The 27002-nt window shown below is 41.8% G+C and overlaps 2 protein-coding genes across 2 annotated transcripts; one reads left to right on the plus strand and one right to left on the minus strand.

Annotated features, from left to right (window-relative positions):
• The first annotated feature begins 738 nt into the window (after positions 1–738).
• Positions 739–2579, plus strand: ankrd63 (ankyrin repeat domain 63). Its single transcript, XM_008399465.3, has one exon. The coding sequence runs from the start codon at positions 860–862 to the stop codon at positions 2465–2467; it is 1608 nt and encodes a 535-aa protein (XP_008397687.2). The 5' UTR covers positions 739–859; the 3' UTR covers positions 2468–2579.
• A 311-nt stretch (positions 2580–2890) lies between these two features.
• On the minus strand, positions 2891–26105 carry pak6 (p21 (RAC1) activated kinase 6). The gene is made up of 9 exons (XM_008399466.3): positions 25586–26105; positions 13725–13972; positions 10543–11205; positions 9269–9802; positions 7667–7800; positions 5705–5831; positions 5487–5612; positions 5280–5414; positions 2891–4334 (listed from the first exon to the last, which is right to left on the minus strand). Exons 2-9 carry the CDS (start codon positions 13926–13928, stop codon positions 4167–4169), a joined length of 2091 nt encoding a protein of 696 aa, XP_008397688.1. The 5' UTR covers positions 13929–13972; positions 25586–26105; the 3' UTR covers positions 2891–4166.
• Positions 26106–27002: the final 897 nt, after the last annotated feature.

Here is a 27002-nt window from a genome sequence, read left to right on the forward strand (position 1 = left end):
TCCTGTAGTGCAATTTGCTGTTCAGACTTTTTGCACATGTTAACCATTGCTGCTAGTAGTTGTGACTGACTCTACACAGAGACATCAAAGATTAAAGAGGCAATAAGACGATTGTTTCAAGATAAACGCAAAACTAAAATATTTGACAAATGCTGCCAATGTTTTAGCAGATAACAAAAATCCTCATACAAAAGCGACATTGAAGAGAAAGAGTCTTTTGATCCCCATTTTCGATTCTTGCTTGCCTGAAAAGTTTTCATTGCCTTTTTTATTGTTGCTTCATTGCTGCATCTCTGTACCACGACAAAATGAATGGAAAGAAAAACATCCTTCAGGCAATGTTGCCATCATGGAACCTTGAAAAACTCAGAGCGCAAGAGAAGAGCATAATTTGATTTGCAGCTGAAGTGAACTGCAGACACAAACACAAGGCTGTTTCTTATCACTTTTAATCTTTGAAATTTAGTTTTTTTTTTATGAACACAAATATCAGGTCCTTGGAAGGTTATTTGCTTCAAACAAAAATCAAAGAGATACTTTTATTTTACAAACTTGACATGAAAAACACTGGGCATGTTTTTCTCCTTGAGTAATTATTCTGTTCAAATAGCATATATTTCTCTCCAGGCAGAGAGTGCTCGGGCTGAATGGATGCTGCCACTGCATAATGGTCCTCAGACGTTTGTTGCCAAGGAAACGTTGGGAGGGCATGTGGAGAGGGAGGTATAAAAACACCGGCAGCTCCACTCTGACTCTTACTCTGTGGTGAATGCACGCTGCCATCACAGAGAGGCGTTGGACAAGTCGCCACACTTTCCTCTTCTTCGTTTGTCGACTCGTCTCCACAAGTGCGTGAAAGATGATGAGGCCAAAAGATCTGCGCCAGGGCTCTGGCACCAAAACCTTCCTGGATGCAATGCACGGCGGTAAAGTCCACCTCGCACGTTTCATCCTGGACGCCTTGGATGGGCGCATAATCAACTCTAAGACTGAGAACAGTCGCACGCCACTCATGTACGCTGTGTGTCTGCAAGACCCCGGGACCAGAACCAAGTTCACACGGCTGCTGCTGGAGAAAGGGGCAAATGTCAACTGTCAAGATGAGGACGGCCGCACAGCTCTGAGCCACGCCTGCGAGATGGGCCACTTGGACGTCGTCAAACTTCTGGTGCAGTTCAATGCCGACCCGGATGTCTCTGATTCCTGGGGAAACAGTGCCCTCATGTACGCTGCCTTTTCTGGGCACAGCCAGGTCCTAGAGTTCCTGGTGAGAGCTTTCAAAAGACTGGGACTGAGACTAGACCGGACCAACAGTGCTGGTCACTCGGCTAAAGAGATTGCCAACTTTTTTGGGCACAACCAATGCGTCCAGATTTTAAATTTTCCTTGCAGAAAGAGCGCTTGCAAAGACGATCCACTTGTTGATGTGGTGACGGCTGTTGAAGTAGAACGTCGGCTGCCCAATAGGCTCCCCAGGCATGTTCTTGAGAAGTTTTCCAAGCAATCAGCGGATGAAGAGCAACTGCCAGATGTGTTTCAGAGACAGACAAAAATAGGAGAAAGCGGTGGACCATGGAACCGTTTCAGGTGTCCCAGGAGTCAGTCTCAAGAGGACAATCATCAAAACAGCTGGGCTCTGCCTCCTCAGATAGAGAAAAGCCAGGCTGAGGAGGATCACAGCATTCTCTTCACAGCCAAACAGCTGCAAAACTGCCAGCTTAGAGAGCTGAAGGGGTCAAAAATGAACTCTGTTGGTGAGCCGAGCCAGAAAGACGTCGGCCAAGACATTCGGTTTCCAGAGCAAAAACAGGAGAGTTTTCCGCTCTGGGGAAAGGCAAAGTCATTTAACCTGGACCTTCTGAGCAGCAGAAAGCAGTCCTATCAGGGTGATGTGCGTGACATGAGGTTGCCAGCCAGCAAATTAAAGAGAGCCTCACTACAGGATGACCAATGCCTAATAGACAAGACCGACTGTCAAGGGAAACCCGGGGCCCTGACAAATGATGGCAGCCAAATCGCTTCATTTCCAAAACCTCTTTTAAAAAGCAAGACTCAGTCTGGGAAAGCACTCCAGGAGAAAGTCAAACCCCAAACCGAGGAAGCTAGCGACATGGCCCCGTTCAGCCGAAGAGGGCAACAGAAGAGGGGAAGCCTCGGCTCAGTTTCCAGACACAACAAATTCCTTTTCCCAAGAGAGGAGATGGAGACGGAGAGGATCCCGGGCCGCGCCCCGGGGTTCGTGGGCCTGGGGACCAGACTGCTGCGTCGCTTCACCGCTCCAGAGTTTATGAGGATGGTGATCGACTGTTCGTCCGGCTCCTCGAACAGAAGAGGTCGGATGTCCCGCTCTGAAACCTACCCTCTGTCACACACACACCAGCAGGTCAACAGCCAGCCGAGCGTCGACAGCATCAGCGCTGTGAAGTGTGAGTTTGAAAGCTACTCGTCTCAGTCTACCCTCGATTAGATAAAGGACAATTTCCAACAAACAGAAGAGCCTGGTTGTGCTGTTTTTGTTGTTGTTTTTTTATTGCACTTTAAACCTGACAGTCTCAATTCTTTGACAGCTTATGTTTCTTCTTAAGAAAATATATACTGTTTTGTTGCCAGTTGTTTTTGCAAGATTTCTATTGGAGTATAAAAAACTTTAATGCTGATTACTCATTTACAACACATTTTATGCTACACTATATAGATTTTATGCTGTGATTTTTTTTCTTTTTGGATTCATATCACATGAACCTAATTGCAAAAAAACTGTATTTTGCTTTAGAAGATTTTGTGACTGTGAAAACATGGCGATATGCCCAATAAAACTGTAAACTCTTGTACTTTTGTCCCATTCACTTGTATTTTTCTTCTCGTACAAAAAAGAATAAATCGAGTTGCATTTATGGTTCAGTACGCGTCATTTATTGATTTATACAAAATTAAAATGCATTGCTCTCTTTGCCACACAGGAATAGAAATACATGAAACTAGTGTATCCGTGTGGGATTACAAAGACTATGTGCAAAGTGTTTTCTGGGCAGGAGGGTGTCCTGCAGCACTACATGCCAGGCCTGTGTGCTTTGTATAGGCAAACAAATGCAAAAACAGTCCCTCATATTCACACACACATGCGCACGCACACCCCCACGCACGCACACACGCACGCCCACACGCCCACGCACACACACATCGTATTCAGGATCACTGCACACATCTTGTGGCTTTTCTTTTTTTGTCACAGTACAAAGAGGGTTGTATCAACAATGACGTTGCGTAACACACACCTGCTCCTTCACGCATACATACACTACACTCATGTTTTATGAAATAAAAGTAAGATTCAAACTTATCAGTGGTAAAGACCCTAATATTCAGGATTTCTATTTACATTGTTAATGTGTCTGAGTCCATATTTATTAATTATGTAACCATATTTGCAATTTCACATCATACAAACAACAAACAACACCTTTTTTTTAGAAATAAATAAATATGTAAAAGTGGAGTAGAAGAGGAGAGTGGCGCTGGGTTTTTTCCCCCCCAGTAGTCCAATAGTAGCAGCTGGGCTTTTATTTACCCATTTATTATGCTAATATAGGATAATTGTCTTTCTCATCCCCGGTACGTATTCAAGCATTCACATCAGGCCAGGTGTGCCTCCATTTGGCCATGCAAAGAGTGTATCGTTGTCCAATTTCCTCAACAGAATGGATGTGCAGAGGTGCCTTTATCCTGTCACAATGAGCCACTGTGGTTTGAGCCTAATGAGTTTGCACAGCTTGCATTAATGCCCACTAAAAACACCACAAAGGGATTTTAGAGTACCACTTATTTGGAACATGTGTGAAAGACAGATTTCGGCTGTCAGTGCATCAGGCTGCATAGCGTGTTAATCCACACCGAAAGTTGCAGGAAGCCAATTGAGTTGAGAGGTGAGGACTTGCATGCTGCCTTTAGCTCGCTCCTAAAGTGCTTCTCACATGCCCGAGACCATGCCGCGTTTGACAAACTATGTGGCCACCATGACGGCGGCAGCAGAATGCTGCCTGGGTCTGCTTCTGGGGGGATCGTCGGCCCCGTAAGGAAAGCTGGGTCCTGATGCTAGTCCTCTTCTGGAGGCGTACAGTACAGGGCAGGCTGAAGTTGGCCCATTTGGGGACTTTGAGCTGAATGGGTCAGCAGCGAGACATGCGTTTCCGATACTGTTCCACCAACGGGACCAGGCACTGAGGTGAGCCGCTCTGCAGCAGGAAGGGGTGCTCCAGCAAGTCGGTGGCACTAGCCCGCTCCAGAGGGTCACGGGTCAACATGCGATCCAAGAAGTCTTTGAGAACTGGAGAGATCTGGATTGGATAGAAAAAGAAAATTACTCTACCAGAATATGATGGCATGCTGTTGTTGGAGATATGACATGTAAAATATGCAGCACATTAGCCCTGGGAGTCCGGTGTTTTATCTCCAACTGAATGTTAAGGATTATTGTCCTGCTAAATGGGGAACCTTGATCCAGGTCTCAGGTTTGTTGGAAGATCTAGCAGGTTTTCTTCCAACATCAATCAACTCTGAACTATTTGTTCCCCCCCTGTCCTTGCTGAGGAAAAGCATCCTGCAGCACAATGCTGCCACCACCATGGCACATTAAAGAATATGTGCAGATCATTGTCCACCAAATATTGTGCTTTGCATTTGGGCCAATGAAACTGACCAGAGAGAATATTCCTTCTGCATATATATATATATATATATATATATATATATATATATATATATATATATATATATATATATATATATATATATATATATATATATATATATATATATGGATGCCTTTGTGTGGATGCACACAAAGGCATCCACATTTTACTAGGGCAATATATATATATATATATGTATATATATATATATATATATATATATATATATATATATATATATATATATATATATATATATATATATATATATATATATATATAATGTGTGTGTGTGTGCGTGTGTGTGTGTGTGTATATACACACACATTCACTTGTATTTTTCTTAAATGGAAAGATTAATGAAGGTTTATTGTCATTTGCAAATATTTTGAATCATCTCTGATGTCTACCAAACTGGAGACTGAATGAAAAATGTGCTAAAATTCAGAAAGCCTGGAAAAAATCGGATCAAGATTCATTTAAAAGAAAAGACGTAAAGCATAAAGAAAGTAGGACTGGTTTTAAATGTATCATCTGTACCTGTGTATCTGAAGTATTAATCTTTAAGTAAACAACAACCTCTTCAAATACCTGGCTGACATTTCGAACGGTTGGAGCCGGCTCGTCTCTAAGCCTCTTCATTGCTGCTACAGGCGTTTCACTGAAGTATGGGGGCTCTCCGTCCACCATCTCCACTACCATGATACCCATCGACCACACATCAACCTGGTGGGCGCAAAAGCGAATAGTGTAAAAGCTCTGACAGCACAGATTCATCGTCAGTGGTTTTCTCCTCACCTCTGTGCCATATGGTGATTTGGATATGACCTCAGGAGCCATCCAATAAGGCGTCCCTACTAGAGACTTCCTCTTAGGGATGTCCTTACTGATCTGGGCACAGAAACCGAAGTCTGACAGCTTCACCTGGGGAGAGCCCAACAAAATTACACATTTACAAAACCGAGAAATCAAAAGGAAGGGGACAGGCGGGAGGTGGGGATGAGTATGTGTCATACCCGTCCATCTAACGTGAGTAGGATCGAGTCACTCTTGATGTCTCTGTGAATGACGCCCTGTGAATGGAGATAAGCCAGGGCTTGCAGAACAGCTTCACACACTGTGGCAATCTGCTCCTCACTCAGTCTGCAGGACGACAAGTTTTACACACATCGAGGCTGACTTTACATGGGCATTTCACGCGTTCCCATTACCGGCTACAACAGCCCGAGAGAGCTGAAAATTTATGAATCACTGTGCGTTAAAAGCAACGATAAAAGGTGCAAGGTTCAGAAAAACAACTCCCACACAAGCAGAATGACGAATGAACATGCTTCTTCCTCATCGGATATAGTCTGGCTTGGATATTTCACAAGGGCAACATAAACATTTCCAGAGTCTGCGATAGTATTTGTGCACCTGGACGTTTTGCACATTTGATCCAAAATTGTATGTATTTAGCTGGAATTTTGGGTGATGGACCAACATGTGTATCACATAAAGTCAAACGGGAATAAAATATGTTTTTAAATATTTTTTTATGGAAACAAAAAGCCCTAAAGTATTTATAATTTCATTTTAGTCCTCTTTACTATGATAGCCCTGAATAAATGGGGCATAGTCAATTCTAATGCAGCTGTTCTGTGAAGGCCTCAGTAGTTTGTTAGAGAGCACTAGGGAACAAGCAGGATCATAAAGACTAAGATATACATAAGATAAGATAAAGTTATGGGGGATATTAAAGCAGGGTTAGATTATGAAGCAGTTTCCGAAGCTTTATAATTTTCTGAGTTCTGCACAATTGTCTGAAAATGAGAAGAGTTTCTTGAGCATGGTCATTCACCTGAACTGACATGAAGAGAAAAGTGAACAATTGTCAGCCACAAGGGACCAGCTATAGAAGGTGAAACACAAGTGGACATCACCCTTGATACACCAGAGAAACATGGTGGTGGCAGCATCATCCTGAGAGGCTCTTGTCTTCCAAATGGACAGGGGGGATAGTGAAAGTCGATGGGAAGCTAGTTCAACTTCAAGTAGGACAAGGTTTCAAGTATACAGAAGAGGATACATCAAAAGCCTAAGTCAAGGCCTAAAATCAACTCAAAATCTGTGGCAAGACAAAAAACTGATACTGAAATATACCCTCCATAAAATCTAATTGAACCTGAGGTATAGTACAGAGACACACTCTAAAATAACTAAAGCTTTAATTACAAATCCACATCACATTTTTCTGATTCTTTTTTGTAAAAAAGAAAAGTTAAAAACTGTCATTTTGCCTTCACAACACAATCACGCACCACAATCTCCCAATAAAAATATAAAATACATCCATGTTTGGGGTTGTGATTGGAGTGAAATTGTTAAGAGTGTGAATATGTTTGCAAAACCTCTTCATGTAGCAAGATATGAGGAAGTCAGGAACCCAGAAGATACAAGCTTCTTATCCAACGACAACAAAGTATTATACTTCATTCTGCTAATGTGTAGCAAATGAAGAAAAAAAACACACTCTTCTTTTTAATTGCTCTGCCTACTCCTACTCCTACACCTACTCAATCTGGTGTCAGATTTTATGTCATGTGAACTGAAGGAAAAAAAAACAACGCATGTCCTTATTAAACTGAACTAATCCAGGGTTCATCACCTGAAATGAGAAAAAGAAAGACTACTGCTCAAAACACATTAACTTTCACAATTTAATTTCCTGGTGTGTGGGTGTTATAATATAAAAGGAGTAACAGATGTCTCAAATGTCTACCTAGAACAGACTGAAGGTAGTATTCAAAAATTACAAATGCTTTACTGTCTTTTTTTTTTCTCCAGAGGGAGAAAGGCACTGAAAGGCAGTAGACATGCTGTTTGGATGAACACCGATCACTCTTCAGTTGATACTACACCGCCCCCTTGTGGCTGTTCATGTCACTGACTATGAGTTGTAAAGCGGAACCCAAAGTTTTGCTGCTTTTTTTTTGTACCTGGTTTCAGACACGATGTTGGTCAGGGCTCCTCCTTGCAGGTACTCCATGATGACCCACAGCTCCTCTTCCACGAGGGCAGACTTGAACATCTCCACCACGTTCTTGTGCTGATAGTCCCTCATGATCACCACCTGCAGCGAAAATATATGTCATAAAGCTACAAACCATTATGTTCGCTTTTATTTTTGTGGCATAAAGACCTTGGTGCCCAGCAATTCTGAGTTAGTCCAGTAAATGGTTTGGGGTACATGAATGAAATAGTTCAATGAAAGTGGTCAACTTCAAAAATGCTGCAGGCTCTTTGCCCGATCTGATTTCCCTATCTCTCAAATGACAAATGTTTTTTATATTAATAGCCTATTACTGTTTCATGTCCTCCACTTGCTGACTTTCCTTATTTGAGTAAATCTACAGACTTAACCAAACATAAGTGAAGTAACAGGTTCAGAGAAAAACTTTAGGCAGTGGTAAGTCAAAAGGACCATTGATCAAAAATAATTTTTAAGCATTACAAAAATGACGATGCTTTAGAGAAATTCATAAGGAGAGCCCCATTGTGGTTTCCTGTGAATATAAAATACAGTGCCATGCATCTTAGTGCTTTGAACTTTGTCACAGTTTGTCATGTTGCAATACAAACCTCAGAATATTTTATCAGAATTTTTTTATGTTATCTTGCTCCTGTTTTTCTAGAACTACCTTTCATTGCCATGTCTTTTTGAGTATGTTTCTACTAACTTTGCACCCTTTGGTCTAAATAGAGGTCAGTCAGATTGGATGGAGATGATCAGTGAAGAATGAATATATATGCTTTGATTAAAACCATTGGCTGCAAGCTTTTTCCTTGTCATAGCTCAAGACTTTTGAAACTCCTAGTAGATTTTCTTGTGGAATTAGCTCTGTCTTTAGCTCTGTCATTAGTTTGTTAACTTTGACAAGCTTCCCAGTTCCTGCTGAAGAAAAAGCATTGTAACTACTGCTGCATGGTGCAGCCTTAGTTTTCCTCCACATATTACACCCTGCATGTCTGTCAGCATAAAAGTTCAGTCAAGTAAATGTAGGCCTCAGTTGACCCTCCAGTGTTACTATGGCCCTGCTGGCTGCTTTTGTGGTTAATGTTTTCCTTGCTTAGTCTCTCAGATTAGGTAAACAAGCCTTGTCTCATAGGCTTGCACTTATGCCATACTTCCATTTTCAGATTAAGGACAGTGCTCTGTTAGATGTTTGAAGCTTGGCATATAATCTATAACGCCTATAACTTCTCAGCAACTTTATCCCTGACACTTATGGTGTGCTCTGTGTACAAGTAGTATATAGGCTCTATATACTAATTCTTAAGATAATTGCTTACATTGGACTTTACATATTGGTTTCAGACTAGGTCTATTTTAATAATAGACTTTTATTGGTAAAATATTTTTGAAATCCCATTCTTCCCTTTTCTCTTTACAATTATGCGCCGCTTTGGGTCTGTCATGTAAGAAACACTTGTTGAAATTGTTGAAATTTGGTTTGTAACATGACAAAATGTGAAAAGATTTAAGGTATCAATGCCTGTACATGTAGATCCCCTTGTGAGATCTATCTTGATCTCTGTACCTCATTAAAGAGCAGCTCCCTCCTCTGCTGCCGCCGCAGGTCCATCATCTTCACAGCAACTTGTCTTCCAGTGTGCTTTTCTGTAGCGATACACACCACCCCTGTGGAGCCCTCCCCGATCTTCACAAAGTTCTCCAGATAAGTCCGTGGGTCGCCCTTATCCACCACCATCTGCAGGGCTGCTTTGAACTGTTCATGCGTCACCTTGGGAGGGTCAGGGGGCGGTCGAGGTGCAGGATGCTGAGGCGGTCTGAAAGCAGGGGAGCAGGTTCCTGGAGGACTGGTGGCTAATGAGCCCGTGGGTGAAGGTCGAGGTTGAGATGGGCTGTCCTGCCGGGGGTAAGGGGGGTTCGGGCATCCAGAGTGCCTGAGGAAGGGGTCTGGTACACCAGGCCGCAGCCCCATATTGGGAGACAAGCCTAATGTGTAGCTTGCCGAGGAGCGCACCATACGTTGAGGTCTAATGCCTCCTACAAGAGGACTGCTGGTGCCGGTCGGCAGGAAACCGGAGTGGTATCTCACCGACGACTCTGCCTGCATGACAAGAGAAGAGAGGCAGCTGAAAGGGTGTTGGCCGCCTGCCGGGGAATCACTGTCCACTTTAAACCTGGATGTAAATCAGGCCCGCCATTTTCACTCTGCATCCACTTCACCGATATTAATCATGTTAAGATGCTACGATATGGCTTTAAGACTCTCAAGGAGAACACGGCAGCATTTACAACCTCACAAGCACTTAAGCCCACATTTAATTTCTTAACACTGGGCTCAATAAAATACCCAAAGTCACAATCATATTTAGTAAAAGGGGCTAAGTCACAGGTGTTTTTGACATGGGCATTTCTGAGATCTCAACCTCTTCATCGTCTGTATGCAAATGCAAATACATGAAAAAAGTGGTAGAGTTTGAAAATTTGTGATGATTCCTGAGTGCTTATCTTTTTAGTTGAGAAATTATGCATACTTGACTTTATGAGTCATTTAGAAAAAAAGAAAAACACGGGATATTTGAATTTTTTTTCTTTTGCTGTTTTTTTTTAAAGCAGTCAATGAAAATATCTACAAAAATATTGTTTGTGGTTATTATTTGATACACAGGCTGAATAAGCTAGCTGGTGAAAGTTCTACAAATTAACCATTAAAATGGCTCTTTTTTCAATTCAAGAAAAACATCTTAATACATGCATAATATTCTGATATATACTCAGCATCAAAAATATGCATAAATTATGTGATCAATGAATAATTTATAGTCTTTGCAAAGATGTGCTTACTTTTAGGTCATAGGAGGAGAATGGCCTCCCTGGGCTGTTCTGTGCGTGCATGTACATGGGTAGATTGGGTCGGAGCTCCGGTCCGATGTTCCCTTGATCGCTGTGGAGCTGCTGGAGAGCCACAGCAGGGCTGTAAAAACATGCTACAGGTCTCTGATTTGGTGGCATTCCTCTGGGAAGCTGGAAATCTCTTTTCCATATCAGCCTTTCCTGAGGACTTCCCAGCTCTCCGCTCAGATATGGTCCATGACTCGGTGCTGGGATGTTCTGAGGTGGAGGAGGCTGCGAGGGCCCCTCCACTGAGCCGACACCGACCTCATAGGTCGATTTGGCTTTTGGCAAGATTCCATTGGGCTGCAGAGTGATGCTCTTCTTCATTCCCAGGTAGGGGGTGTTGGTTTCACTGTGAATGTTCCTGCCCTTGTCCCTCCAGTGATCCTGACCTTCATCCATGTCGTCCTCGTCGTCCTGGGTCAGGCCCTCATACTGGTAACCATCCCCTTCGTTTACCTCTCCCAGCCTTCCCAGGGACTGGGCCCTCTTCCTGGCCGAGGGGCTGCTCTTCCGCAAAGAGTTGGAGCTGGTCACGGACAGGCGGCTCATGTCGTTGATCATGGCAGAGATGTATTCTCCGTGACCGACCATGCTCCCGCGCACAATGGTCTGGAAGAGAAAAGGTAGTTATCTTCATCACAATCTGCACGACATGATTACATTACCGAGAGACTTCAGAGCAAAAGGGATGATAAAAGTGGCATAATAATTGCTCTGAGGCAAGTTAAATTTAGACGTGGGAATGTGTAAAGGACATTTCTGTCATTTTTCAAAGACAGTGACTTTAGTTCTTTTCCCTGGTGGTTTATTCTTGACAGTCTGCTGACAAATATAACAAGCAGAGAAACAGATTTTACAGCAGCTCCTCCGGTATATAGAAAATGCATTCAGACCTATTTTATGTTTTTGCATATTGTCCTATTAATACATATAAACATAAATGGATTTTGGGAAGAGACCAGTACAAAGTAGTGCATAATTATGAAGTGTAAGAAAAATTATTCAGTTTTCAACATTTTGTATTAATAAAAATCAGGTTGCACACTTTAAATCAGCACCCTGAGCCATGCACTTTTCATTTTCAAATCATGGATTCACCAGATATCGTTTTAACCTCCCTTACCTTTAAACTTCTCCACAAGAGCTGGATTTATCCTGTGATTTAAATACACTGAGAAATATTTACTGATTAGGAGATTTCTAAAAAGAAACTGATAGCACTGAATTTTATTCAGGGGTGTTAGCGTTGTAAAGAAAATATGGGAAACATACATAATTTTCATCCTCACCCTCAGTTATGCACAGGAGTTATGCACTACGTTCAATAAGTTCAATAAAGTCAAACTAGAGTTATTGTGCATTGCACTGTGTTTTGATAAATGAGAGCTTACTGCTCTAATTCTTCTTAAAGAGGTATGAATAAGTTGGTAGGCTTGCAAAGGGCCCAAACTTGCCTCAACATAAAATCATCAGGCAAACATCAGCTGGTTTGCCAGAAACATGCATACAGTGTGCATGGCGCCTTGATAGTCAGTCTCATAGCAGAGTCATGTTCAGTCTACAGTCAGTCAACAGCCTCTCCAGTTTCTCTGGCTCAAAGCTATTATATTCACACAGAGGGGGTAGAGTAGAGGTTAGTCCTCATCTCACCTTTTGTAGAATCTCTATCATAGGCTGGGGATAATTGCCTTGGTGAGCTATTATACTTTTTCATATATATTTACTATTAAAACATGGGGAAAAAACATGAACTATATTATGCAATATTTTCTTTATCACAGTGCTTTGTAAAAAAAACTGTCAAATTTTTATTAACCCAAAGCTCAATGTGTTTCATTTTGTTCTAGATCATAATAAACTAGCACATAATTGGGATAATGTAGGGGAACGACACATAATTACCTAGAGTCATGTTGAAGAAATAAAAGTATTATCGAAAGGTAATTTCAGTATCTTAATTCACTAAATGAAACACATCAACTAGTTTAATTACACACAAACCAGAGTTTTCAAGCTTTTGTGCTGTTAGTCATGATGATTTTCCACTTAAATATGATAAAGACACACCTTTTACAATTAGGAAATCACATATTTAGTGCTTTCATAACGGATGTTATTTTCAAAAGATTCTTTTAATCTGTGAACAAGCCTCATTGGAACATCAACTCTAATTTTATGAACATGACTGTATCTCCTTACACCAATGAAAGTCAGGAAAGTGTAGAGGTTCAGTATCCACCTCTGTTCTACTGTTCAACTGCAACCAGCTGACTTCATGAGTTACCTAATTAGTGAACAAATTCCACCTCTGCGTATTTGAATATCAGTATAAATTCAGCCGTTCTGTCAGCGGTGTGTTAGAGAACAATCGAGAATAGTTTATGGAACATTGTGCAAACTTATTGAAGAGACTAAGATTCTTTACCTTCACCTTAGGTACTGCTTTGTGGTGAAAGCAGACAAAGCTACTTTAATTTGTGGTTTGTGTTGTTTACAGGATTCCTCATTCGAAGGGGTCTTGCACAGATATCGGTGAGGAAGGTAAAAAAAAAAAAAACACAACTACAAGTCCGATCCAAACGCTGACACAGTGGTTCTCATGTTGCACAGCACTAATCGCCGCCACATCGCAGTGCTTTTTATTTTTTAGGAGGCCCATAAAACTATCAACCCAAACACTTTGTGAAGCACAGAAATCCTGAGATTTGCAGACTGGATCACTCACAGGCATTTCCATTTGCAGTACCTGCACTTTTTATCCCTTCTTTATTTGATGACGTTTGTGGGAAAGCACCTTATACTGTTATTAATCGCCTGCATGTGGTAATAAATCTTGTGTTCCCCCATGAGGATTTCAACATTGTGCAGCCAGCGTACGCAGCAGGGTCATTAGCGCAGCCTTGTGATAGAGAAGGAAGAAAAAACAAGGGAAGGGGAGCAGTCATTCCACGTTGTCATCAGAGTATTATGGGATTGTCTGAGACAGCAGAATAGCTCTGCAGCGCAGAAAATACTCTCCCGCAGTGATGCAGCTAGCAACAGAACTTTTTAATGAGCAACATTTGTGCGGATAAAACAGTGAAAAGTCGATTAAAATTAATTTTACTGAAAGTGAAGGTGCGGCATACCTTTTTTGGCCTCAGTTCCACCTCTGTGATCCGAGAGGGGTCCACCATAGGTCTGGGCCTCCGCAGGTTTTCTATCAGGCTCTGCCATTGCGTCGGCAGGCCCACGAAGCAGCCCCTCTTGGCATCGAAAGAGGTGTGAACACGGTGCTCGAAGTTTTTCGGCGCTGATATCTCAGGCCTCTTCTTTTTCTTCTTGCGGAACATCCTCAGGTCCAAAAGAGAGGCAGCCTACCTCCTTCAGTGTGTCCCTGAAGAGAAAGAAGCAATAAGTAGTGAAGAAACTACTCAGCTGTGTGCAGGCGGCACACCATCAAATAACTGTAATCTTGTCCTTTGAATATAAGCAAATCTCTCCAACCTGTGTGGTTGAAGACATGTTTCCACTCCCCTTTATTCTCAGTTTTCTGCTTAGGTGTATTCAAATAAAATCTCCACCACATGGAGGTAATTCCAATGGCTCCTCTGCTCCTCTGTCCTGTGGACGTCTTGCATGTGAGACATGTGAATGTCCTACATTCCCATTGCCTTAAAGGCTGTCACAAGCTTCTTAGAGTGAAAACAGCTCCAGGGAGAGTGGATGAATTTGTGAGCACATGTTTAATGAAGGATATCTGGTCAATTAGGGCTTATTCATTCTCTCTGCCCTTTTGCAGACGAACACGCGGCCGGGCTGGCCGGTGCCCACAGGCTTTCGGAGCATTAAGGAGGCAACACACAAGCTCAAACTCATTCTTACACACATGCTTATACAAATACAATCATACTATATAAGGATATCTTTAAACTCCTCTTTAAGCCTTTCATATCCTATCCTAATTAGTAGCTCGTGTTGCCCTTGATTGCGGCGAGGTAGTCAGTTAATTTGTGGATGAGCACGCTGAGCAGCTAACTCAGGTTTGCTGTGTGTTCAGCTTTATTTTATTTTTAAATGGAGGGAACTAATTCAATTACATTACAACACATTTCCTAAGCTTCGAAGCTGTACAGGGAGATAATTACTCATGCTTTAGTCCTATGTAAATATTAATGCTGTCTTATGCAGATCATACTGTAGAGGATGTCCCAGCCAGCGATGCAGGCAGATGTCCTCTGCAGACTATTAGCTGGAAAAATCCCTTCTTTAACAGATTTAGCAATACTTATGAAACATTTTCTCTTGATTTCAGTTTATGCTTTCTCTGAATATTTTAGCTATAAACTTAAAGGGGCTAGTAAATACTGTCCAGACAATGAAGTTATGAGCTTCAGTGTTAGGAAGAAAAAACAAACCACACAGATGAATAAGATCACTACAACAAGAGATTTTATGTGTACAGCATTTACTCGTCACTGACAGTTGCATCGCAATAAAAAAGAATTAGCAATAAAAGGTTATTGCAAAAGAATCTGGCAGCTCAGTGATGTCTCCAGTCATACAGATGGTGAGAAAAAGTATTCTCTGACAACATGGACAACAGCAGCTTCGAGAGGATTTTGAAGCAGAACTCAAATTCCTAGAGTTTGAGGGAGACCCATAAGCTGTGCATTGCAGCTGACATCATCAGTGCTTCAACAGCCAACACAAACAGATGTATTCATGTCATGGGATACAACTGTTGCATCCCTTAAGCCCCTCCTGAACCAGAGACAATGATCCTACCTGGACAGTGGAAAAAAGAAAAGAGCTGTTGCTCAGAGGTCCGAAGCCCTTCTTTAAGATTGCCTGCACCTCACAGAAGATCTCAGAAGTACTGTCAAATCTTATTTAAGATGGGGTATTAAAAATGATAATGGATATTAATCCATGGAAGACTCCTTGTGTGTACAGCTGTCAAAGCCATGCTGACCAGTTTTTCGCATGTTTCCACTAGTATAGCTCACTTCCAGTCAGTAGACTAGAAGTAATGTAATGTACAAGTACTTGTTTCAAGTTTATGAGGTTTTAGTTTACTTTTGTGACTCCTGATGTTGCTGGTGAATGCGTCAGACTTTACTGAAGTCAACATCAAAAGGCCATCAGAAGTATCTAACTTTAAATCGCTTCTGCCTGCAATCAGCGTTGCGTCAAACTATGAAATATTTAGAAGTCAACAATAACAATAACTACCCCTCCTGCGAAACGGAATCATTCCAGCACAATAACCTTGTGTCAACATGACCTGGAGACAGAAACTTGTCCATGTAGAATTTAACCAGCAATAATGTGGCAAAAACAGAGGCCTTCAAGGTGCCCTGAGTTTATCTGATAATCTCCCACCATGCACTGTGAAGTGGTGGGAGCTGAGAAAATGAGTTTTGCAACCCTCTGTGACCCAGCAGGCAATCACGCTCGCCAGCCTTTCCTCCCTTCACCTCCATCCCTGAGACCAGCATGGCTCTAAACGATATCAACGCTGCCTGTTAGGAGATGCGCCAGTGACTAACCCGAGCCACTCGGCCTGCCGCGTCGCAATGAGGTCAGGCCCACCGGTCACATGAGCTCAGTGCAGGAAGGGGGTTCTTGGAAGTATGTGTCCCTCTCCAAGGATAATTCAATCACTCGACTAATATGCTAAGTGTTGCATAAATGTATCACTCTCTCCTTGCGTACATACCGTGGCACTGGGAAAGACCCTAATCCTATCTGACAGGGACATTATGGTGTAGGGAGAGAACATTTGGGACTGAAATTACAGGCAGCCCTGAAAGCATCCTGCAGCCACAGACAGTTGTGGCCCTTTTTACAATAACAAGCTGCAAAACTGAAACTTACTTTATCTCATCTGCTAAAAAGCATCAAGCCATCTACTTAAAATTTACGTAGATTCATCATCTGTATATATGTGATGAACATGACAAACATAATTTAATGATTGTGAGCAAACAGTTCACTGTTTGCCTCTTTGACCATAAAACTTTGCCGTTTGGAATCTCCAAGTCGACAGCTGCACATTACCAATGACGAGTGGATATAAGCACTGCAGATATCTGTTCAGATTTTGGCACTGACCTAACTGATATTTACAGTTTTACATTCATGAATTGCCCTAAAAGCCGATCAATCATGATTTACTTGAGAGTGAAATGCAGCGCAAAGTCTTTCCTTGCCAGCAAAAATGATGACACAGAAGCAAATGGGGGATGGGGGCTTTATGGTCCCTCACCAAGTAATCATCAGTTCAAACTGGAAGCGAATCGGGCACAATCAAAGTGTCTAATCTCTGAAAAGTGAGTAGAAACCTAACAACCTAGGGAACAGACTCACACATACACACATTTATTGCCAACAGGGCAAAATCACTCCAAAAGTTGATGCACTTATTGATTTACAAGGTTTAATCACATGCAGCTAGCCTTATTATGACCTCTCAGACTCTGCTGAGCCCATGATGGTCTTGATAACAGTTTCCTATTGATTTCCAGGGTAATGTGTATGCACAGGGGCAAATGTACACAGAGTACGATCTGGTTTTCTGGTCACATCTCCTCTAAAACTGCTGGGACTTGACCCTATGCCTCAGTGGCTTGTCTTGGAGCAATCAAAGTGTAGAGGCAATAGTCAGCTGGCTGCTGTCAGGGATGTGAAGAGCCAGAGAGGATGAGGTCATTCCAAAAATGTTGCTATGTTTTCAGATTGTTTTCGGATTCAAAACTTTGAAACGAAAAATGAGAAATAGAGAAATGTCTTGTGGGATGAGGAAATTACCATCTTGCGTCCTTGCTTACAACCCTGAAAATACCATCGCAACTGTGAAGTTGTGGGGTGTTTTGCTCCATGAGAAATAGCTGCCATCACGAGGAAATGACAGAATGAGGAAACAAAAGAGACAAGATCTCAAGAAATCAGACATGAAGTTTAAGCTTGACCCAAATGGATGTTTTCAAATGAGCAAAGCGCCAAAGCATATCGACAAATTATGTTCAAAGAGGCTTTAATGAAACAAAGCAAAAGATTTGAAGCCACCATTACAAATTCATAATTTCAGTTCCACAGATAATTTTGGCAGACTTGGAAAAGTGTGTGCTATAGTGAGGTTGTTTACAAATCTGACTCGGGTACGGCAGTTCTGTCAGGAGGAATGGGCCAAAATTCAAGCAATTATTGTGAAAAGTATGCTGAATAATGGTTAGAGATATGACCCATTTCATACAGTTTTAAAGTCAAAAGTAAGGAACTGTATGAAACGGTCTGAAGGTACTGGAAAAAAAAAAGACATACGAGAGAAAATACAGAGTGAAAAGGGTTATGTCTTTTTATTCAAACATTTGATTCCAACTCTACTTGAAAAAAGCAAAACATGGGCGGACTAGACAACAAAATGTTGATTTTTGCAGATGATGTACTGCTTCTACTGTCGAACCCTGAGGAATCTCTACCTCCTTTACTTGATTTGATCAATAATTATTCTGAATTATCCGGCTACAAGATCAACTGGTCTAAATGTGAAGTAATGCCTCTATCAAAATTTTGTTATAAAAGCCACATACAAAAGTGGAATTTTCGGTGGGTACCAAAAAACTTAAATACCTAGGCGTATTGCTGAACCCGGGCCTAGAAAATATTATTTTAGATAACTTTGAACCGGTTATAAATAAGATAAACTTGTGTTTAAAGGGGTGGGACAAACTACAAATATCGCTGTGGGGTAGAGTCCAGGCCATTAAAATGATTATTACACCAAAATTAAATTACCTTTTTACTTTACTGCCACTTAAAATACCACACTCTTTATTTAAGACCCTGGACAAAATGATAAACAACTTTATTTAGGAGGGAAAAAAGCCTAAAATGTCTGCCATAAAACTCCAAGCTAAAATAGAATACGGAGGATTACGACTACCTAATATGCAACTTTATTAGGAAGCTTTTATACAGTAAATGCACAAATAAGATCACTTATGTTAAAGAACCATGGTAGTCCTATGTGGGTAAACTTGGAAGGTGAAGTAACTACTCCATTCAAAGCTTTTGATTATCTATCACAACATCCAAATGATGGAGTTAAATCCAATCCAATTATGATCCACTCTAAAAACGTTTGGCAGCACTTACATAAAAAAGCAAATGCTTGTCCCTTCATTCAAGGAAATGCCTCAGTGTGGAATAACCCAAAAATAAAAATAGAGGGGAAAACGATCTTTTGGAGGAGCTGGCATACAAAAGGGATTGATAGTATAAACTGCTTCTTCCAAAATGGTGACTTACTGTCATTTCAAAAACTTCAAGAATTATACAATCTACACCATAAAGATTTCTGGAAGTTCCTACAAATAAAGGACTGCCTCTCAAAATTAAAGAAACTTGAGGGAAATATACCCATGGAATCACCAATATACAATATGTTAAATAAACTGAAAAACTTCCCAAGACGAGTAAGTCACATCTACTATAACTTCCTGATTGAGAAAAATTGCAACATTAATACAGGACTTAAAAAGGTATGGGAATCAGAACTAAACAAAAAGTTCACAGAGGAGCAGTGGGGTATAATAGTCAAACAAATGTTGAAACCCATGAGAGATGCGCGCTCCAAATTGATACAGTTCAAAATTCTGAATCGTTTGTATTGGACACCAGTCAAACTATTTAGAGCTAAGATAAGTAGCTCTGATATTTGCTGGCGATGTAAACAAAGTCCAGGAAACTTGCTTCATATGTTCCTCACGTGTCTGATTCTAACTTCTTATTGGCAGAAGGTTATGGGAAAAATCAACAGCATCCTTAACTCAAACTTACTCCTGACACCTACATTGGGACTCCTTAATTTCTTAGACTACAAGGTTCAAATAGAAACTGAAAAAACACTGGTTAAAAATAGCACTCACCACAGCAAGACGAATTATATTAAGACACTGGAAGGGCCAAAATATCCCTACCTATACAGAGAGCTAAGTTCTTCTCTGTATAATTACTTAATGTTGTATTCTTTACAGTGCTGATATTGTCAATATTGGTTTCACTGTATGTTTCATTGTCGAAGGATGTAATAAACATTGAAAAATAAAAAAAAAGAGAGCAAAACTTAATGAAACAAAATGTGTTTAAAAAAACCATAACCTATTGAAATCATGGGGAAAACATGCAGCCAGACAATTCTCCTCTCCAGAGTGTCATTACTTAATCCCATCCCAATCTCAGAGCTCAGAGGAGGATGCAGTCACAACCTTACCCGAGACTGGATGGAGCTTCTTCATCCAGAACAGCAGCTTGGCCTTTCATGCCATGCAGAAAGTCAGCCATGCAATCCATATGCTTCCTGTTTGCATCATGACAAAAGAACAGGGGGCACACTTGCTTTCCTCTCATGTTCAAATCACCCCGAGCGGGAGTTGTGGTTGAGTGGGAGGGGATTGAGAGATAAGAGAGATATTGGATTTGCTCAACGTTAGTGCTCCCAGCTCAGTTGAATGATTTTTTTTTTCCCCACTCCCTATTTGCCCTGATTTCTGCTTTTTTTCCCTCATGCTGGCATGCGTGTAGAGAAATGCAGCGAATGTGCAGGTGCCTGTGCTTGCGGGCTTGGTATTTTTGGTTTGGTTTTTCAGTGATCTAATTTTAGAACTGATCGCCCCTCCGCCCCCCCTGCCCCATCCTCTCCAGCATCAGACACGCAGGATTCATGTCAAATAGTGAGGTGAGGGTGGGCGACGGTGGGAGATGAGGTAATCCTCTTTTTTGTTTCTCTAAATGCATCTATAAGAACAATCCAGCTGCTATAGCGACTCACAGAGGGTTGCAGCTACAGGATTTCACAGGAAAAGTCCTGAACTGCTGTTTTTGGACTGCGTGATGCAGTGTGGAGGGCTCTTCTGTCACCTTCATTAAGATGACCGTTTTACCCTTTGAGTGTAATAAGCCTGCCTCTAAAGGAGAGGATTGGGGGTGGGGGGAGCAGGGAGGTCTTCAATGGTCATCTCTTTCTTGAGCTTTCTAATGCACACAGATTCATGTGAGGACATAAAAAGGTACAGAATGCAGGACGTGACCGGACAAGGCAATGGGACTGTTTTATGATTTACGTCTCATTTCTTTTTGAAGTCTCCTCTAGAGAGACATGGGATGACTGTTGAAGGACGGCAGACTGCTCGTGATGAAATACACTCCATTCAGCGACATAAAATAACATGATGCCGCCATTTATATTTCATGTTAGTGGGCTGATGCTGCATGTCGAGCATGACAAAGTGCGAGGAATATGTGAAATGCTGGAGAATGGCATGCATTCTCTAACTTGCTTGGCTCAGGGGAAAGCAGGTCTAGGCATTTCGGTTAGGTGCTGAACTTTGATGTTTGTTGTCCATCAAACACCCATTTACACCCTCCAGAAGGAGGATGCATCATGGAAGCTCTCTGCTAAAGAGGCTGGCTGTTCACGAAGCTCTGCATCTGAACATTTAGTGAATGGAAAGTTGAGTGGGAGGAATAAGAATTGCAGAAAAAGGCGCTAGCAAGACTTGAGAACACTCTATACTGCAAATACTACTCATACCTGATTTAAAAACCATCTTATCCCTCTGGCTGAATGACTAAAAACCTGACTTGACCTGAAGTCCAGATGAACTGCAGAAGAGAGGAAAGCTGTTATTAAAGTCACCTGGGTTTCTCCAACACCTCAAGATACCCTCAGACTCACCATCTCCATCCCACAACACATTAATTCAGAAATGTATCTCAAAGGAGCATTGACCAGGTTTTGAGTGAATATATCTACATATAAATGCATGTTCATTTTTCCTAAGAACAAATTTGGCTTAATATTTAATGTCTCCACAAGATGTTCATGCTAATCATCTGTCCCTTTATGGCGGCCAGAGGCTCACCTCTTCTTGAGTAATTCTCATTTTCTTAAACAGAGCAAATCGTGTTTATGGAATTTAAATTAGAAAAGGCAAGCAGTACACAACCAAATGACAAAGAAAAAACAAACAAAAGCAAATCCTCCTGTGTAATCTTTGTGCAGATATTGCATAAAATACACCAAAGAACCCCTAAAACCCATCTTTTCATGATTACCTTTACAGCTGAACACAGTGCTCAGTTTAAATGTGGCTCTCAAATGGAAGTAAAATCGTGTTTTCCACAGATATAGATCTGGCTGCTTCTTTGACTCGTCCAATTTTATCAAATGACTGAATGACTGGATTTCATCTCCCTCCAATATTTGTGTTCTCTTATAATTTGTTAATAAAGTGTGAGTTTTATTGTGTTTGCTCATACAAACCATGCAGAAATAAGAAAGGTCAAATGAAACGGAAAAGAGGGAAATTCTGGTGATATTTGGCTGGAGTTCAAGTTGGCTTTCCAAGCAAGTAGGACGAGTCGGAACCCCCTTGTTATGGTTGAAACAACACAATAATGCTTGGAGGTGAGAGGGGAGGAGGAGGACGCGAGGATTCCACATGTAGAAGCTGTGTAGAAGCCTTTATACTAAGGTGCGAAGTTGGAGTAGGAGTGATTTAGGTGTGCTTTTCTCCCAAAATATTTCCCATTTTTGTCTATTTTTCTCCTGTGAAAAAAGTTTATAAAAAATAAATGTCACAAAAAATGTGTACGACCCAAATTAGACTTGTATGACTAATTTTTTCGAATTAACAAATGACAGCCTGAGGATTGGAAAAATTTTGTAAACTCCAACATTTCTGTGCAACTCACACAGTTTTTCTGTTCCTATTGACAAGAGTAAGAGGAATGGCATAATGAAAAAAGCCAGTTGTATGAAATGTTCCTTTTGGATCAGTGTATATCCTCCTTTCGAGGATATAACCATTTTTATCAGCTCCTCTGCAGTAAACAGGCCACGGGAGGGGGTGCGGGGGAAGGGGGAGATTTCAGGACAATACAGAGGCATCCACGCAGACTGCATACATCATTCTGTCATCTGACATAATGGGACTGATTCCCCAAGATGAGGATATGGACAAGAAAACATGTTTGCTGCTCTCTGCGGCGAACATTGTGGACATAAATGGGCTGTGAAAGCAGCAGCTCCCATCTCAGCAACACTTTTAGTGTCACAGGGTGTTTGTAAGATCTTCTTTGGATGCTGGCAAATTACAAAACAAAATACACTGCTAAATCAGTTCTGCATGTAAAGTAATAACATATACACCACAGCACAGACCCGCACTCTTTGACTGAAGATGCTCTTGGCTCTTACTCGTGTTTTGAACGGTTGACGCTGTGTTGATAGAGATGTATGATCACTCCGGACCAATAGCACGAGCTCCACTCTTCTCTCCGGGGTCTAATTTATTGATGCACTGGGACTTGGTGCAAGCTTTACTGTACGTGCAGGAGATTTTGAAAGCTTTGATTTATGTTTTTTTTTTTTTTTTTAGCTAAGGCTTCAGCAAGTCTCTCCAAGGGATGAAGCTCGGAGCACTTTTTTAAGCTTTATGACATCAATCTGCACCAAGGCTGCTGCCCTCCTCTGTTGAACATCATGGGTGCTAATTTAATGCAAAGAGGGAAGTTAAATCATGCAGGACTAATTTGGGCTAACGGCATTCTTTTTTTTTTTTTTTATCCCAGTTGTATCATGACCGGTGGTGATGTTAGGCTGCTCGTGCTCCTTGTCAAGAAACTGACAGAAATATTTTTGGAAAACATCTTAAGCGCTGCAAGTCCTCTTGCTATCCCTTCCGGTCATGTCAGTGTCCCGCTTCAAGCACAGCAGTTTGCTTTGCCTGTCTTTTTTACTGTGGGCCACATGGAAAATAAAGCAAAAGGAGAAGTGTGACGCAACCCTGCCAAGAAAATCAGAGGATGCTGGAGGGTTCACACCACCCTCAGAGGCAGATGCAAAGTTGTGTGCAGGCATGCAACAGGCCTTCTTTGTCTCCTCCTCTACCCTTTCCCCTTCTCCTTCTTGCATATCAATGAGACACCTGAGACACAACTGCACAGCTTTTACTTCAAGTTTCATCATCACCAGAGATGGCAAAACCCAGTCGCTCAATTTGATCTCTATGTCACAAAGAAAATCCTGCCTTATGTTTCTAGGTTTGTGCGTACAAAGATGACAGGCAGGGTTATAAACCTTTACAGCATATATAGCCTTGAATAGGAGCTATGTGCTTTGAACTGTTACGTCGCATTATGACCACAACCTTCATTGTAATGGGATTTTATGGACTAAACCAACACAAAGTGAAGTGTAAGAATGAAGTGGAATAAAAACATTACATTCTTTCCTGCATTTTTTAAATTAATTTATTTATTTTTATGATGACCCTAAATCCATCCATCCATCCATCCATCCATCCATTTTCTATACACCCTTGTCCCTTAGTGGGGTCGGGGACCCTAAATCCAGTTGAAGTAAAACACATTTAACTCATATCTATAGTCCAGCTCTTTGTAATTTAATTTCAGTATAAATTCAACTGTTCTTTGAAGACCTCTGGGATTCCTAAGAGAACAGTAGGGAACAAAGAGCATCATGAAGACCGAAACACACCAGGCAGGTCTGTGGGAAATAGGCCCAATAGAGGCTTAAAGCACAGTAAGAATACAAAACAATATCTCAAGCTTGGGACGTCTTACTGAACCATGATCATGTGAAAGTGAAAAAAACATAACATGGCCAACTTCTTAAACTGGGTAGGGGGAGCATTAATCAGAGAAGCAGCCATGAGGCTCATGGTAGCTCTGGAGGAGCTGCAGAGATCCCCAGTCGTCGGATGGCAGGATGGATTTTAGTTGTGCATGCTACAAATCTAATCTTTATGGAAGAATTAAAAGTAAACTGTGAAAAGATTTCCTGCTTACACATCAATTTTGCTTGATGCCTACATATAAAAATGCCTCATTCAGTGGAAAGCTTGCAGTAAATTTTTGACAATAATAAATATTGACTCAGGGATGGTGAATAAAATTGCAAACCACACTTTTCAGATTTGCATTTGTAAAAATTTCTTTTTTTTTTTTTTTAATGACTAGTTTCCATTTCACTTTCTTTCAATTCTATCACGTAAAACTGCAATACACTGAAGTTTGTGATTGTGATGAGACAAAATATGAAAAGTTCCAGCATCGGTGTGAACTTTTTTGAAGGTACAAGAGTTAACTTGATGCTGTGACTGTCAGGAAGAGTGAGTGGCCTGTGTGGGTCTCGGAGCTCTGGACTGAAACTAAAAATCCATACTCTTCTTTAAAACATCTTAGCCTTAGATTGATTTCTGCTCAACACTTAGCATCTAATAAAGACACTGATAGAGAGACTCCGCTACTTTCTGCAGCACTGAAAACTGCTCGTTTCTCCAGTCTGCATTCGAACACAGCAAAGTTCAAACATTGCCTCCCACGTTTATGTAAGCTCTTGTACAACAGGTTTTCTAAATGTTCTGAACACATGTAACACGTCCGCTTCCTTTTTTGCTCCAGGTTTCAGAAAGTGACCGATTTTTCTAGAGAAGCTTTAGCCGTAAAGTTCAGGTACCCTCAGAAATCCATCCCACTGTGCTACATCCTAATTCCTTGAGTTAGAGGCTGAGAGCAGAGGGAGAAGGAGAAAGAGGATGTTGGGGTTTTGAGGAGGAGGGGTGAGCAGAAGGTGAAGGCTCCTCTTTTAGATCCATCACTGGGTGCATCAAACAACCTCCTCAGTCGTCCTCCTTTTTTTCCCTCCATGCCCATCTGCACCTGGCTGCGATACATTCTTCTCACAGCCTCTCCACCTCCGTCTCCCTCCACCACGGCTGATGCTTCAGCGATGCCATCCATGCACAAGCTTGCTCCTTCTCAATGACGTTAACCCTCATTTTCCTTTTTCTCCCTCCCCCTCCTCTCTCTTACCACCTTTACCCCCCTCTCTCCTTGTTGTGGGGAGACAGGGTAACCAGCTCTCCGGAGGGGATAAATTGTCAGAGAACAAAAAGGGAAATCACTCATTTCTTCTTACCTTGCTGTCCAGCAAAGAAGAGAGCCTCACTCCTCCAGGAGGGATTGGAAGCACGATTATGCACTTGCTCCCTTACATCCACACTCATATGCACACACACAGCAGATCCATCCTTCTTTCTCCCTCACTCACACACACAGCGACGAGGAAGGACTGGCTCTCAAGCCAGAGCGCGCTGCAGGCTGCCGCTTGCCTGGGAAAGCCTGATGCGTTCCTCCCTCCAGGCAGAAGCACACGTTGCCATCTCAAAGGCTCTTTGTTGGGGCTGATTCATCTCCGGCTCCCTGGCTGAGTGCTGCACCGTGCGCCGGCGGTTCCTCCCGGGGACGCTGCACAAAGCTGGGACAAAGCCATGGTAGAGAAAAAGGCAGCGTCCGTGAGGAGAGAATATCACGGCCCCATCATGAAGCTCCTTCCATCCATCCCTCCTCCTCCTTTTCTTCTTTTCCTCTCCCTCTCAAGCTTGCTGGCTTTCTACACACACCCTCCCACCTCCCTCTCTCTTTATCACTTCCCTCCTTCTTTCCCTCCTCCCACTCCCTCATTGGTCTGCAAAAGAACTGATAGCTCTGTTTGTGTGTGTGTGTGTCCGTGTGTGTGTGTGTATTTTCGGTTTCCGGTAACAGTGAGGAAAGGAGAGCTCTTCTGCACCTCATCACCTGGGATACCTTTCGTCCTCCTCTCCCGCCCTTCCATCTCCGTCCCTGTGTCCTCTTCACACGTAACATGAGTGACATGAGAACAAGAGGGTGATGCTTTCACCCAGTAAGCTGCTGTTCATTTGAATGCATTATCCCTAGGATGGCAGGGTCAGGGGATGGCAGATGGCATCGGAGTCAAATGTTTCGGATGCATGTGATTGGCCAAACCTCCTTCCATCATTAAAATAACTTACAGCTTCTTGTATGTCCAATGTTCCCAAGTGGATAAAAACACAACAGACTGCCAAAGTCCTACACATACAATCGTCTCTGAAGTAAAGCATCCTTTCTTGCTCGCTTTTTCTCCACTATTAATTCCTGAATAATTTATACAGGAGCAAGAACAAGCCTCAAAGCAGGAGAATGTATTAGGGTCAAGTCATGCAGAAACTGCCTTCAAGACTGAATCGGATTTGGGTCATACATGTAGTGCGTGGCATTTTGATATTAAGGGGTCCTGTAAAGGAAGTGAAATAACGATGGTTCTCCTTAGGAATGGAAAAATCAACTGAGAAAGCCTACAGTGCAGCAATCTGCATAACAATGACAGATTTGCCTCTGGGGGTATGAGAGTCTCCGTCGCTCTGTCTCTTTTACCCCTAATGTGTCAACTATGTTGCCACAGAGACGTACCTTACAAAATAATTTAACACTCTCGAACCACTTCAGTGTTAAGCAATGTCAAGACCACAAAACATCAATGTATTTTACTGGGA

The sequence above is a fragment of the Poecilia reticulata genome, chromosome 22 (genome assembly GCF_904066995.2).
Source record: "Poecilia reticulata chromosome 22, P_reticulata-male-v2, whole genome shotgun sequence".
In the NCBI taxonomy this organism is placed as follows: Eukaryota; Metazoa; Chordata; class Actinopteri; order Cyprinodontiformes; family Poeciliidae; genus Poecilia; species Poecilia reticulata.